General features: G+C 40.0%; 1 protein-coding gene across 2 annotated transcripts in view; it reads left to right on the top strand.

Moving 5' to 3' along the window:
* Positions 1–15,668, top strand: part of MYPN (myopalladin) — a 62,313-nt gene that overhangs the window by 42,405 nt on the left and 4,240 nt on the right. For both annotated transcript variants that reach the window (XM_027660937.1, XM_027660936.1), the window contains 7 exons: positions 1,631–1,778; positions 10,506–10,727; positions 11,264–11,413; positions 12,315–12,394; positions 12,904–13,030; positions 14,560–14,767; positions 15,443–15,608. In XM_027660937.1, the coding sequence (XP_027516738.1) occupies positions 1,631–1,778; positions 10,506–10,727; positions 11,264–11,413; positions 12,315–12,394; positions 12,904–13,030; positions 14,560–14,767; positions 15,443–15,608 (1,101 nt within the window). The remainder of the gene's footprint in view (positions 1–1,630; positions 1,779–10,505; positions 10,728–11,263; positions 11,414–12,314; positions 12,395–12,903; positions 13,031–14,559; positions 14,768–15,442; positions 15,609–15,668) is intronic.

Raw genomic sequence — 15,668 nt, forward strand, 5'->3', positions numbered from 1 at the left:
TTGTGGACTATGTGAACCCGGTGTTAGCATGGCCAGCTCCAGTAAATTGGTACAACCATTTATCCATAGAACCCCAAATTCTGCACAAAGTAAGGAATATAAGGATATTATATCAACGGTACAGTTCAGGGTAGTGATAGACATCAGTAAGTCACAATCTCCTGACTATCCCATGGATACTACAGTAACCAATCTGTTATTACAACAGAAGAATGTGTCCCTGTATGTGTACCATTCCCCACTCTGTGTGCCAAGAAATCCTGCCTTCAAACCATGACTGCCCTCCTACTCAGAGAGCTCCCAGTTGCCCAGCACAGCCACACAATTGCCATCACCCTGTGGCACCTGTCTGGCACCCAGCTCTGGCATCCCAATCAGGCACACAGCATGAAGTTATAAGATCCACAGTGAAGGTTTTAACTGTGGCCATCTCAAACCTTCAGCCTGCTTTCACAATGCTGCAAGAGCAACCAAAAATCAGCTGCAACTGGCACCAGTTCCCTTCCTGCCCTTCAGAGCTGGTGCCTGAGTGCTCAGCTGCTGTTCTCTTTGCAATAATGACATTGAACCCTTGCAAAGATATTTCCTTTTTCTCACTGCACAGTAAGTCATTACAATCTGCCTACCAGGCAGAGCAGTTAAATATTGTTTTCTCCATTTTATCTCTCCTGGGTCCCAGCCCAGAGCTGAATTCCTAGAGCACAACTAGAGCTCAGCATGCTGAGATCCAGATCTTGACCTCTGCATGGGAGAGAATCTAAGTGGGGGCACAAAAGGTCAGGAAGGAATCTGAACAGGATCTGGGATAATCCGTGAATACCTACGGAAACTTCAGCTTCCTTTTGTGGCATTATTAATAATAGTAACTCTGGTGAAGGAGGGAGAGCTCACTGTGCCTGCAGAACAACAAAAGGGAGATACTTTGCAGAGCAATCATCAGTTATGCCTTCATCAGGAGTCCCTGTAATTAAGATCCCAACTCCCAGTAAACTCCCAGAAAGTTGCACACTTTCTAGCAGTGTCCTGCTGCTCTGCTTCAGCAGTGCACTCTCACAGTCTCCTGACAGTCTTATTTAAGAATTTAACGATTTTCAAACCTTAAACAGACTGCATCTATAACATAAAAATAAAAAATAACTGTTGAGGTTAGGTATCATAAAAGGGTGAGAGAAATAAAAGAAGTAAAAGTTCATGGAAAGAGTAAACAATCAATGAAGATGTGAGATAAGGATCGATGAGAAATTGTATTAACTTTTAAATTATTGTCTGATACAGTCATATGTACATATTGTACACTTAAGGTAACTCCTACACACATTTCTTTAGCATTTACTGTGACATAATTATTGCAGGATAAATATAAATGGAACTGAGATGCTTATTATACTATTATAATGTTTATTCTCCATAATGTGTATGGTTTTAATTCCTACTAGTTTGGGAATGGTATGCACCATTAAGATAGTACCAAAAAAAAAAAAAAAATCAAATGCTGTATTGTGGGTTCACTTCTATGTAAATAATTAATAGGTTCCTCCACACAACTGAAGTGTAACATATCATGTCACACAGGTGACAAAATATGTATATACTGGTTGCTGCAGTTAGTATCAGAATTTTCTTTTAATAGCCCAACCCAGGGATCAACAAAGAAAAATCTGAAGCCTCTGCCATTAGTAACAAGTGATTCCATTCGGGAAAATAAAGCTGCTCTTGTAAAGGACCTGGAAAGAAAATTGCGTTTCAGAGAGGATGCTAATCAACACAGTAGTCAGCAGGTAAGAAAATCAAGTCTTATTAAAATAAGTTTTCACTCATGAACAAGTCATATATTACAACGTGTGGAACAAAAAGTGTTTGGGTGGTTGAGCTGCTGCGCTGCTTTGTAGGGTGAGTTTTGGTGGTGAGCTGTGCTTTGGAACAGCAAACTATAGCTTTAAACAGGAAGCATGAGGGGATGCAGCTGTAGAAGATTTAGTTTGTGACTCATCAGCATTTTTCATTTCTGATCATCTCAGAGACTGGTAGGAATGTAACACCTCTTTGTTTTCATGGAAGCCTTTGGACAGTGGCTTTCATTTTTTTGCTTTACAAGTTGCTCAACTTAAAATTAAAGAGTAATCAAACTGTTTAGGAAAAGGTTTTTTGTTTTTGTTTTGGTTGAACTAAAGTGGGGGGTCAGTTTTTAGCATTAAACCTATTTTTCCAGATCTCCAAACTTATATGAATTAACAGGGACTTTTTGGCAACTTTATTATTATTGTTATTATTTATTATTAGAGTTCAGCAAAATAACAAGCCTTTTACAAAGTTCAAGGAACTAAATATCAGTTCATTCTTAACTGGAATCAATAAATTCACTGGATCTGGACACTGCCTATGAAATTAAAAAAGAAATAGGACACACTAAGGATTGTTGGATAGCTGTTCCACCTGTCGGTGATTATTCTTCTCTCACCTTGGCCATGGAGCCCTCAATAGCTGTCCCACCAGCTCAGGCTTAACCCAGTAAATTAGGTTTTACCCTGATCTGTTGTCAAGCAAGGAACTTTTCACAATGTCCATCAGCCCTTCTGACAGAGAACATGCAAAGATAAGCAAAAAGCCACAGAGTCTTTAGAGCAAATTACCCGCTGTGGACAACTGCAGTGTAATCCCTGGGTTTTTTTAATTTTGCTGTTGCCCTTTCTTTCTGGCAGATCACACTGCCAAAGCACTTTGAGTAAAACAGCTGGCAAGCACTGTGTTTTGCAGATGAATCACAAGTGTTGCAAATTGTACTTGCTATAGTAGTAAGACAAATTATTTAGAGAGCTACTGTGAAATACCAGTCAATCTTTTGAGTTAACTCCATGACAACCCCTTTAGAAACAACAATAACTACTAGTCTCAAAGTTATCTGCTGACAGCAAAAATTATATATATACACTTATTTGCTATTCTGGAGGAGACCAAACCTAAATCTTGATTCTCCAATTCCTCAAACACTGAAAAGCCTCAAAGCTGGCACTTCTCTAATTGTTATCATAATTATAATGCCAATGAACTAAACAACAGTTCTGGAATTATTCAAAAAAAGTTCCCTCATTTTCCTCTCGGTTCCCACCTTCTGACTTTACTCTTCCACATCCAGGAAAAGCATGGCTAGACTTCACTGCTAACTCCAGCAGCTTCTCAGATGAGTTTGCTCCTCAGTGAAAGCAGTGATTTTTTAAATAGATGAGAAGATGAACAGTATTTTCCGAAATTCCTATTGCTTTACACTATATAGAACAACCAACATCATGATAATAGTATGTTGGAGTGCTGGATCCACACTCATAGATTTTGTCCTGGTTTTTTTCCTCTTGCAGTTAAACATGGAATTAAAAAGGAGACATTGTCATTCTATACATGGCATATCTGTGTTAAATTGATACCAGGAAAAAACATCTTGGCATTTCTGCAGATGGCAGTCTGCAGCATTGCCAGGTGAAATTCCCTCACAACTGAGAGTGCTGAAAAAAAAAAAAATTTGGTTCAGTTACACCCAAACATCTTCAGTCAGATTTGTTCAGTTCTTTCAAACACAAGATACACAAAATGAGGATTGGCTTTATGCTACCACAGGAAGAGGTTAGGACAAATCCCAGGATATAGGAGGCAAAACTCAGCTTCTTTCTTGGCCTGAAGACAATCAAATTCATAACTCTGAACTCCCATAAGGACAGGCTGAACTCATTGCCAGTAGGTACATGTAGTGTTGGTGCTGTCCCAGGTTGCACAAATAATTAAGCATTCTTTATTAGCAAGAGAAAAATCTGGAAATTCCACCTTTCAGAACAGCTTCTGTAACCTGAGCTTTTCTACCATCTTCTCCAGCTCAAAGAATAGAACTTATGACTTTCAGGTATATGGTAACAGACCCTCAATTAGCAGGGCATTCCAAAGAGCATTTCAGCTGAATGATTAGGGTCATTTGAGGAAGCTGTTAGAATCCTTTCTTCCAGTTTGTGATGGAGAAAAGAAACAGGCTTCACCAATATAAATAAATTTTCAACATTTCCTCTATAGAGGAAATTAGGCTTTACAGGCAAAACTTAGAAATGAATTATATTATCTCCTCAAAACCTTTTTATACAAATATGAAACAGCAAAATGAGGTCATTAAATCTCAAAATCCTGTACAATAGTAAAAATAAATTAATTAACTGATAACAAAGGAAGGGAGAGTGAAGAAGCTGGGCCTGGTTTATACATTTTGGTTATAAGAACTACAAACTGTGCTCACAGTGTCATTTACTATGAAGAATGTCATGTGAATGGCAATACCGACTGGTTGTGTCTTATGGAAGACTCCGCAGCCTTATTTTTAGGACAAAACCTAAAGTGTTTAGAAAATTATGCACAGCCCTTACATGAATATACTCTTTACTTTTGCTAGAGAGCATTTGATAAGAAATTTCAGAGCAAAAGAGATGTGAGGTTTGTCCAAAAGCTTTTAGATTATCAAAAACCAAAGCCAGTAAAGCTGCAGATTCCAACTCATCACACAGCCCACAACACCAGTAACACCTCAACACTGAGCAAACAGAACTATCTCCTCACAGTTCCCACATTAAGCAGTCAGCTTCAGAAAGGTCCCAAGAATCACCAGAAGCTGTTTTCCAGGGCACCAGAATTACGTTTAATTCGATCACCCCAAAAATCTTCCTCAAAACCAAGCTTCACATCGCCTCTCAAAGGTCAGCAAATGTAGGCAATTTTTGATTAAGGAGGGAAATTAAACCACAAAGACTCCTCACAGAAGCTTCTCTGCTCTGTGCTAGAAATGAGAAGAGATTTAAGAACCTGATCAAGACAAATTACCAGATCTTGATATTAATGGGTACAAACTCTCTATAATTGTGGGAATGAATAGTTGAACAACCACTTGTAGCTGCCTTCTCAAGACCTAGATCTAATCAATAATAAAGTACAGACAGGTTTTCATGGCAGGGATCCTGGCTTGCAGAACTCATCATGTGGGAAAGGGAACCTGAACTCCCCGTGCTTGCACACATACTCACTCCAGCTATGTCTGTGGGAATTGGAGATGGTCACCTCATTTGCTTTCCCTTCTGTTTTCCCCTTGCTTAATCACTTTGAACTGTATTTTCAATATTGTCTAGCTGGACAATGACTTGCTAGCCTCTTCAAGGGTTTACATTTACATTTGGGTAAGCATGTCTTGTGCCACGTAAGACACCCAGTACAATTTATCTGCAAGAAGTTAGTTGCTAAAATGGCACCTCTTCATGGGACATGACCAGTGAAGAAAAGCATCCATGTTGGACCTGTTGTTTTTTGATTCCCACTGCTGAAAGGGGAGCAGGGGCAGGGGAGAGAATTCAAACTAAAAAGAAGACTTCAGTCAGAGCAGCCCAGATTAGACTGTGAAGCCAAGGAGTGTTACAGCTTGAAAAGAGACACTGAGATGCAACATAAGCCAGTTTTTTAGATAAACTGTTACATGGATTTTGAATAAGTCTGCCAAAAAGCCAACCTAGTAAAAGTTACAAAACTGGGATTAAATTGGGAAATTTGTCTAGAGTTGGCAATGAGTGGCCAACAGAATTGTTATACAGTATATGAGAATCAACATTTGAATAAAGATCCTCTAGCCTTTCTGTTTGTGGCAATTTCCATGAGTTACTAAGCTAACATCAGATTATTTTGATTCTACAAGCTTCTACTAACTGTTAGCATGTATATTCACTAAGATCTGAATCTTGCTAAAGATAGATCTTAACTTCAACAGACCCAGGATTTCAGAACCTTTATTCATACACAAAGCTGCTTAGAACCTTATAGGAAATACTACATTCTATGCAATTCCTTTTTTGTCAAAAATGTTCACAGGTAGCAGAATGGCCCTGGAGTTAAATTACTTGACTCAAGAGAGAGACCATGATCCAACTCTGCTCTGTCATAGACTTTCTGTACCACCTTAACAGGTCCCTCAGCTTCTTTAGGCCTCAATATCTCATATGTAAAATGCAGGTAACAGCCCTGCCCTGAAGAGTGCCTTGATGTCGGGTGCTCAAAAATGATGGTGATGGGACCAAACAGATCCATCAGAGAGACAAAACAATGTGAATCTGTACCTTCAGCAAGACTTGCACTGAGAGAAGATTTTGTTTGCCATACTGGTCAAAGTACAGCCACCCACCAGCACCCTACAACAATACTGCCAAGGCACAGCAAGGGCAAGTAGCTCCCCAGAAGGGAAGGTGCATTTCACTGCCCCAGATTTCCACTAGAGATGCATAATCACCAGCACATTTCCTGACTTTGGCCAGTTTTAAGTCTTTTACCCTTCTAGCTATACTCTGACAATATAAATGCAACATCATCTGCTCCCCTTTTGCACGCTGTGCACACCAAACAACATGCATTACATGTAAGAGAAATAACCAGATTTCAACAGTTGCAGTCTACTCAGCATATATCGATCATTATATACAATTGTGATATGTATACATGATATGTATTATACTTTGTACAGCACATCACATCACTAGATAGGAGCTGGAATTTACAGTCTTTTAGCTGGTAGATAGCACGATTTTAAATATCTAGTTACTATATTAAACAAGTGTGTGAATCCCTGCCTGTAGAAGTTTCATGTTCCAGGAAAGCTGCCAAAAAAGTAGCTGCAATCCTGCATTTTGGGCTCAAAATCAGCGCTTGAACCCCTGTGCTCTTTCCCTCAGTCTCCTCAGCATGATGAACTGCAGCCTAGTTTTAACATTGTACCCAGTGATCACACTGACTTGTTCTTCATGTGATGCTTTACAAAATACTTGTCTGAACCACAACCACTTTGCCCTACACCACTTTCATAATCACATTCAGAAATAGGCTCATGGCTTCTGTGATAAAAGTAGTTCTTCAGAAAGCCATATTAACAACTGTGTTCTTGCTAATCCTAACAAAAAATTTACCAAACAAGAAAAACCTCCAAGATTATATTCTCTACAAAACAGTGTATTCTCACTTTTTTCAGAGATTTCTGTTCTTTGTAAGAAGTTTGGTATAACACCTTCAGTCTACGTACGTTGATGTTCAGATTTTCACAGTAAAGTTAACTCAGTCGTGTTGGTTTGTGTGCAAACTTATAGCAGCACATGCACACTGAACAACACATTCAGAAAGGCAAAGACTGAAGAGTGAGCACAACAGTCTGGGGCTGTGGGAACCCTAACTTCAAAATTTTCTGATTTAAAATGTATTTTTGAACATAACTCCTTAAAATGGCCAGTCCAAACTTGTGCAGTCAGTCTGCACAGTTCCTAGATAATGAATGACAGCCCAGTGCTGACAGTTCAGCAATATGGGCAAGTTCTCACAAGTGCTCCTGTTACCCACATCCCTCCAGAGTCACATGCAAAGAAACGTGAGAGAAAACCTGCCCATGAAAGGGGCTCCATTGAAATGCATTCCTCCCTCTATCAGAACTGTGTCCAGTTCTGGGCCCCTCAGTTCAGGAAGGACACTGAGGGACTGGAGCAGGTCCAGAGGAGAGCAATGAGGCTGGTGAAGGGACTTGAGCACAAGTCCCGTGAGGAGAGGCTGAGGGAGCTGGGGTTGTTCAGCCTGGAGAAGAGGAGGCTCAGGGGAGACCTCATCACTCTCTACAACTCCCTGACAGGAGGTTGTAGCCAGGTGGGAGTTGGTCTCTTCTCCCAGGAACCAGCAGTAGGACAAGAGGGCTTGGTCTTAAGCTCTGCCAGGGGAGGTTTAGGTTGGATATTAGGCAGAAATTTTTTAGAGAAGGGAAATTGGAATGGGCTGCCCAGGGAGGGGGTGGATTCTCCGTCCCTGGAGGTGTTTAAGGTGAGACTGGATGTGGCATCAGTGCCATGGTCTGGGAGCCACGGTGGAGTTGGATCAAGGGTTGGACTTGATGATCTCAGAGGTCCTTTCCAACCTGGCTGATTCCATGATCATGTTTTCTTTTGCAAACAGACATGTGCCCCTATTTCTCAATGAAGTAGTTTGAAGGAAGTTAATGTCCTCAGCACATCAGCCAGGAAAAAAATGATACACTGTGTACACAGAAAACTTTTTAAGATCTAAAAGAGATGCAAGGTTAATTTGGTTAAGTACAATTTGAAAATGTAAGTTTAATTTATGTTAGTTGGTTAGGCCACTGAAGACAAATTGGCACTTTTGGAGTAGATGAAATAAAAGATGTTAATTGTCTTTAAGCATTATTTGGTTTCATCTGTGAGCCATCATGGCTACAGCAAGCCTACATTATTGATTTCTTATTCCATACCATGACTTCTTTTGGACAGCAATAATCTGGATAAAAAATCTGTATGAAAAACTGCTGACAACTCAGATATCTATAAACAATTCTGGACTCTGCCATCAGCTCACAGTATTTCAGTGCCTTTTAACTCCACTCTACAGCTTTTGGATAGCTCTCTGACTTTGAGAAATCTTAACACTTTCCATCCCCACTCATTTTATTCTAATGAGAGTTCAGAGTTGCCCTCTCTGAGCAAAAATTCCTCATGAGCTTACTGTGTCTAACTTCTGAGATAACCCATTTATGCATCAATTTGCCTACTCTGCCCATCAACCCTTTTGCCCTCCAAACACACATAACACTTGACAAATGGTTTATCTTTGTAAAGGGAATAACTGCTCAAATATGATAAATGAGAAACATGTCTTCAAAACAGTGTACTTAGCTTTATAATTTTCCTGTCATTTAACCAATATCCAGAAATAAATACATAATTTGAGAGGTTCATTACAAAAAAAAAAAATCAGTAATGTGTTTAAACAGGTAGAAATGGGACTCTGTACCATATTTGCTATGCTGCCCTGACCTTTTTTCATGTGACAAATCATTAGATGACAGAAAGGGAAGATTACTCCTACCTTAATTAATCTTTAATTAGCCTCCACATTTCCAAAGGTCAAACAGCATGTGAAATCCCTGAAAACAATTTCATTCTTAGGAGAATTACTTGGAGTATCTTCAGCTAATACCGAAAAATTCAGACACTCAAGGTAAACCTTTCTCAGTAGGTCAAATCTCTGCCATAGATTTTGCTCTCAGCTGCCAAGAACTACCTAAACAACATGAAGGAAACTACTGAAACCTCTCAAACAAGTGGAAGGAAAACAAAACTTCAAATGTGATCTTCAGTTGGTTAGAAATTAGAGATTCTCCGGCTTTACACCAGCGTAACTAAGATGGCAATGTGATCCATTAAAGCAATTTGCTGACACATGCTGCAGGAGAGAAGAGAAGCTCAACAAGATGAAACTTTATGAGGCTGTTTGGTGGTTCCCAGCTGCTGGCCAGCCCACTGGGAGGGTGGCTGGTACCATCCAGGGCCTGGCTCACAGCCTCTGGCACGTCTCACTCTGCCACAGACCTGCCAGCTGGAAGCTCCTGCTTGGCAAAGGGGGACTTGCAGGAGAGTGTCAGAGAGAGAGGGAGGGAGGAAGGTGTTAAAGAGAAGGAAGGTCTTGATGGGGGCACTCAGCAACCTCAGCTCCCTGTGAATGCTCCTGGTACCTTGTAATTATCCACACTGCTCTAAAGCCGTGTGGGAGGAGCAGACCTGCAGCATCAGAGAAGAAAGGAGGGGTGGAAAGAGGACTCAATTTCCAGTAAATTCCTTTCCTCCCTACTCCGAGCTGTCTGCCTTTTCCCACCATAGCTAATCTTTTCTAGAGCTGACCTTACAGCAACCTCCCCAAAAGAGAGATTTTGGATGAAGAGACCAACACGCAACACATACCATTCCCATTTCAAAATCAGATGTTACCAGGGCATTTAATCCACCATTGGGATCTTCCAGCCTTTTTTACTTTGTGGTTGCCATGTTTTCTTCCTCTCACCAAGTCTCACAAACCTCTGTCTCCTCAAAATTCCACTGCAACGTCTACATTTTTGGCCACTTGTCCTCTTGGCCTCCTGACAAAATCAGAAGAGTTGTTAGCTAAAATTCCATGCTACCTCTCCATCTTTTCTCCTTACTATCTGGGAACTGCTGGTCAAGAGCATAATCAGCAATAACATGGTATGATCAGGGATGTAAGTGCCAGTGATTTGGGATATCTGCTAGTTCTTTAGTTAACTTTCTGTAAGATTTCAGACAAGATGCATGTTCTGAACCTTGTTTTTTCAGCAAATGGAATAAATCTGAGGATTGGCTACATCCTTATTTACTATTCACAGGTTTCTAAAATGCTATTTAAAAAAAACCCCTGAGAATTGTGCTTTTGGAATTACACAAGTACGTTTTGCTTTCTCAGTTACACCAGCTGTTTTTGCTGTCTTTGAGAAAAATTCAGTTTCATTAGTTACCTTATGCAAACTTAAGATGCAATATCTGTGTCTGCAAACCAAATTCACAGTTTCACTCATTTCAGAAGTAGCCCAAAAGTGCCAACGGCTGCAAATACCCCAGAACATGACTGGTTTAGTTCAGAACTGTGCCTCTCTCACCCTGCAGGAATACAAGATTTCAAGCTTTGAGCAGAGGCTGATGAACGAAATAGAATTTCGCCTTGAACGAACCCCAGTGGATGAATCAGACGATGAAGTCCAACACGAGGAAATCCCTACAGGCAAATACATAGCACCCATCTTTGATAAGAGACTCAAACATTTCCGAGTAATGGAAGGATCCCCTATCATATTCACCTGCAAAATAGTTGGAATACCTGTTCCTAAGGTAAGTCATTCTCACTGTTACCAGTAAAGGAATAAAAAACAACTACCTACTGTTTTCTCTACATCCCTCTGGAAAGTTGCACTCCTAAGAATGTGGCTCTGTGGAGAGAATTCTAAATGTAATCATTCCCCCTTCCTTTCTAAAGTAACAATATCTGCTCCTGAACATATATCAGGCCTTGAGGTACCATAGGGACTGCCACAAACCACCTGACTGCAAGAGAAACAGAACTGCATAAACCCTCAGAAAGTCAACTGCTCAGAAAGACAAGAACCGACCTGAGATAACCAGTAACGTGTCTAGAGCCAAGAAAAGAGAACCTGACAGGTCCAGCTGTGATGTGAAGCTTTCAGAGCTCAACCTGGAATCATTCTAGTTCACATTATAACTGATCTGCAAAGTTTATAATACTCTAAAATTTTTACTAGCTATTGGTCAACTTGTGTCATGTTCTTATCTACGTTTTTCTAGTCCCTGTTCCACTACAGAGCAAGTGTTAAGTCACAGGGGGTGTGGGGGGGGTCTGATCACTGCAGGTGTACTGGTTCAAGGATGGCAAGCAGATCTCAAAGAAAAACACGCATTTCAAAATGAACAGAGAAGAAGATGGAACATGCTCTTTACATATTGAAGCTGCTACCAACGATGATGATGGCAACTATACTATCATGGCTGCAAACCCACAAGTAAGATGTTTTAGTTTCTTTTACAGAAATGTTTGTTTCACCTTTTTCTAATATATATTAATAGGAACAGAGATTGGGCCACCTAGGCTAACACTGAGTGGTGACTGTATCATAAATTAGATGCTTTAGAGCATAGGAGAGGAACACATGTAAAGAAGACTGATAGAACTTATCCCCTATTCTTAACACATCCAGTCAAAATCATTAAGGACAATTTTCAGGTCAGTAACTTCTGCCCACTGATAGGTACCTTTTGAGATGTGGCAACAAGACAGACATGATATTTCAGGCAGAAGAAATATCAATTCAAGCAAGGAGAAATAAAAAGATACATCAAATTTGGAAGTGTTACCAAACATAATTATTCTTTATCTAGGATGCAAAGACGTGGATCTGCAAATAGTTTCATCCCCCAATACCATTCTCCTTCACCCCATGTGCTAGATTAGCTTTTTATTTAGAAGCACATTCAAGCAAATCAAGCAATTTTTTCCAGTTTCAATTTTTGCTCCTTTCTGAATTATATTTCTTCTCGGGTTCTGTGTGGCTGCACTGATCAGTATGCCAGTACAAAGGTACTGGCAGGCAGCATCTGTGGCAGGAATAAACAAGCAGGGACAGGTAGTGCTGAAGCTGGGTCACACAGCACCACTGTCACATGCATTGCCACAGCCTGGAAGAGTCACAGAAACACACTGCTCTGGATACACAAAGGAACTCCTGTCTCAACTGCACTCCACCGCAGGCTGATAGCATTTGCTTTGGAAAAGTAACATTTAGACTACAGTTCAGCTACTTTATAAAAATAAATCCTAATGCATTGTAAATGTTCAATGTTTATACTTTAAAATGAAATAAGCTATTAACCAATTATTAATTCTGTTTCCTTTGTGATTTGCAGGGGAGAATCAGTTGTTCAGGCCACCTGATGGTTCAAAGTGTCCCTGTGCGGAGCCGAATATCAACAACTCAGCCCCACAGGTGAAAGAAAAAAGTCCCTGAGACCTTTTTAATGCTTCTCACTGAAGGCATCCAAAGTAACCAGCTACCGTACTTCTAGGCACTCACTGAACTTCTGTTCTCAATCCTAAAACTGAAGTAACAGCAGCACTTCCCCTCCAACATAAGTCACTTCTATATTGTAATATTTTTAACGTCGTCCTCAAATACAGGGAAGTTTAATTTCATTTACCTGTTGCAGTGGAGCCAAAGGCAAGGGATAGATTAGCAAGATGCAATTCGGCAAAAAAAAGGCAAAAAGAAGCAAAGGCTAGCTTGGGAATCCAAGGATATTACATGATATAATTAACTTGATAACCTTTCTAAATGGAATATATGCAAGAATTCAATTACAATCAGTCCATTTCTTCCTGCCCTTTTCTATAACTCAAGCTACCTATTCATCCTTTCCTCTAATTCCTTCCCTTTTTTAAGCATTAGGAAAAAATGGTTTGACTTTCAAACACACACATGCAATTTTTGTGTTGCAGAACACGACCCCGAGTGCCAGAAGGAGACAAAGAGGCAGTTCAAGAACGCTTTTTCAGGCCGTACTTTCTACAGGCTCCAGGTGACATGGTAGCACACGAAGGGCGACTTTGTAGGTTGGACTGTAAGGTACTCATTGGTTCCTCTGTTCATTCTTACTTTCCCTACCTCTATACATGTGTTGCTTGGTGTTTTCACGTTCTTTGTTGCTTGCATGAACATTTTTCGTTCAAGTTTTAATGCTTACTTTTTAAAAACTATTTCTTGTTGCCATTGTCTCTGAGCTGATTCCAGAGATTTCTCTTGAATACATGCTCTATGGACTGAAGAGCACCTAGAAACAGAAGGCTCACTTGCAAGGTTGTTCAAATTACTAGATACGTTCACCGTGTCCTTTACCAATATAAACTCCAGAAGTCCTGCTCCATTATCAGATTCTTGAACATAATCCATAATAGCACAAAATGGTGAAAAGAAAGGATTCAGCACATTATATTTTGTTCAAGCAAGTGTTCCCATTGCATTGCACTGAACTACTGAAGGTTAATAGTCCCAGGAAAGAGGGAACAGAGTCCAGTTTATTTTATGCTTCCCCAGTATGCACAGATGCAGAAACAGCCCCATTTACTGATTCAAATCTCAGCATGAGGGAGCTGTCAGAGGTTAGAGGTCATGTAGTGAACATCCTGTGATTGAATACCCTGAAGAAAACCATCTGCTCCAACATACTTTGGTAGCCCCTCCATGTCCCAGTAGCACAGCAAAGGTGGTAATGCTGACACTCATCTCTTCCATGGTCCAGAATATCTCCTGCCCTCAAGTGGGTAGAAACTCTGAAGCACAACTTAATGCTCTGAGGATGAACAAGATTCATTGCTACCTCTTTTATGACATAAAGTTTAGCAGAAGCGTGCCAAAGAATTTGGTTATTCCTAGTTCTGCTATCCCAGCAGAGCTTGGGAAGCCTTAGAGCATGTCTAGTATTGCATGAACCAGAAGAGAGCAGTGCTCATTCAGGCAAGTTCCACTTCCCCCTTTTTCTGCTTTGTAAAATACTGTTTGGAAAGCAGTATTTTAGACATGAGTAAGTACTGCTACCCCTTAGAAAGATTTTTAACATTATAATACAGTCTAATAGTATAACAGCATTTAAAAAAAAAAACTTAATCTGCAGTGTTCTAAAGCACGTAAGTTCAACAGCTACAAAGTATTAAATCATTTTTCATCACATTTTACAAAACATAAAGTCATTTGTATAGAACTCTTCTTCATCCCTATTAAACTCTGTAGTGTTTTAGATCCAGGGTTTTGATTTATACTCAGCACAAAAAAAAAAAAAGGAAACCAGTAGATTATTAGGAGTCTTTTGTGAATCTCATATTACAAAGTTTCTTCCTTTCTGACTAAGAAAAAGGAAAGTATTTCATGTATTTTTTTCTCTTTTTGCTTGCTTGTTTTCTCGTTTTCTCCCTTTTGGAACTGGTGAGCAGACAAACAGAAGCTGAGAAATAGTTAAAAAACCCAGAATCTTTCTGCCCTATATTCTGACATCATTCAGATGGTATCTGAAAAAAAAAAAAAAAAAAGCCTACCTACAAATTTACTGAACTCTGTTTGTCAGTGGGATGTTGGTCTCGAGCTCTTTCCCTGTCTGTTAGGTGAGTGGGTTACCAACTCCAGACCTGACGTGGCTCCTCAACGGCAAACCTGTGCTACCAGACGGCACCCACAAGATGCTGGTCAGAGAGACTGGGGTTCACTCTCTGCTGATTGATCCTCTCTCCCAAAACGATGCTGGAACTTACACCTGCCTTGCCACTAACAAAACAGGACAAAATTCATTTAGTCTGGAGCTCACTGTTGTAGGTAAGAAACACTGAAAAACTAGACAGTGATGAAGTTACTTGTACGTGCCTCTTCAAACTTGCCTTATGTGGTTTCCTTACAGACAGGTATAAATAAAGAGTTAATGCACTGAGACCAGGAGAAACCAACAGCTACAAAACTCCTCTGATGGAGGGAAATGCACCTGGTGTTCAGTTGACAGGGGCACTCCTGTTACTAAATAGAGGGCTGTAAGAATTCTACCTTACCTCTCTTGTCTGGGAAAAATGATCCTTAATTTTCTCCCCAGAAAATCCTTAGCATTTTAATTCATAATATATGTTGGAGTGTCCTAGATTTCAGTCCAAATTTTATTGAAAATGCTTGTAAATAGAAAACCACAAATTTGAATACTACTCTTTAATAAAGCCTTTCAAGATCTGAGATATTGAATTTCATAAGTCTAGCATTAATTTCCTGCAATGGTAATATGTTTAGACCCACCAGAGACACATCCATTCTTTTGCAAACGTCAGTTCTGCCTATTATTTACTTTATGTTCCCTTACAGAGGCTATATCATGACATTTCACTTCCCTTCCACTAAAAATTCACTGCCCATTTTGATGTCACAAGAATAATTTTTGATCGTGTTCTTCCATACTGTTCAAAGCAAAACAATTATAAAATATCTGTTGTTCAACAATTCTTTTTCCAGCAAAGGAAGTAAAAAGAGCCCCCATGTTCTTGGAGAAGCTTCAGAACTGTGGTGTTCCAGAAGGGTACCCCGTCAGATTAGAGTGCAGAGTTGTGGGAATGCCACCCCCCGTATTTTACTGGAAGAAGGATAATGAGACCCTGCCATCAAACAGAGAGAGGATGAGGTACTGTACCACTGTACCCATGCTTGAAGTCTCTTGTGGCTGGACCAACTGTTTTTCCAT

This window comes from Corapipo altera, unplaced genomic scaffold (genome assembly GCF_003945725.1).
Source record: "Corapipo altera isolate COAL_440 unplaced genomic scaffold, ASM394572v1 133, whole genome shotgun sequence".
Classification (NCBI taxonomy): Eukaryota; Metazoa; Chordata; class Aves; order Passeriformes; family Pipridae; genus Corapipo; species Corapipo altera.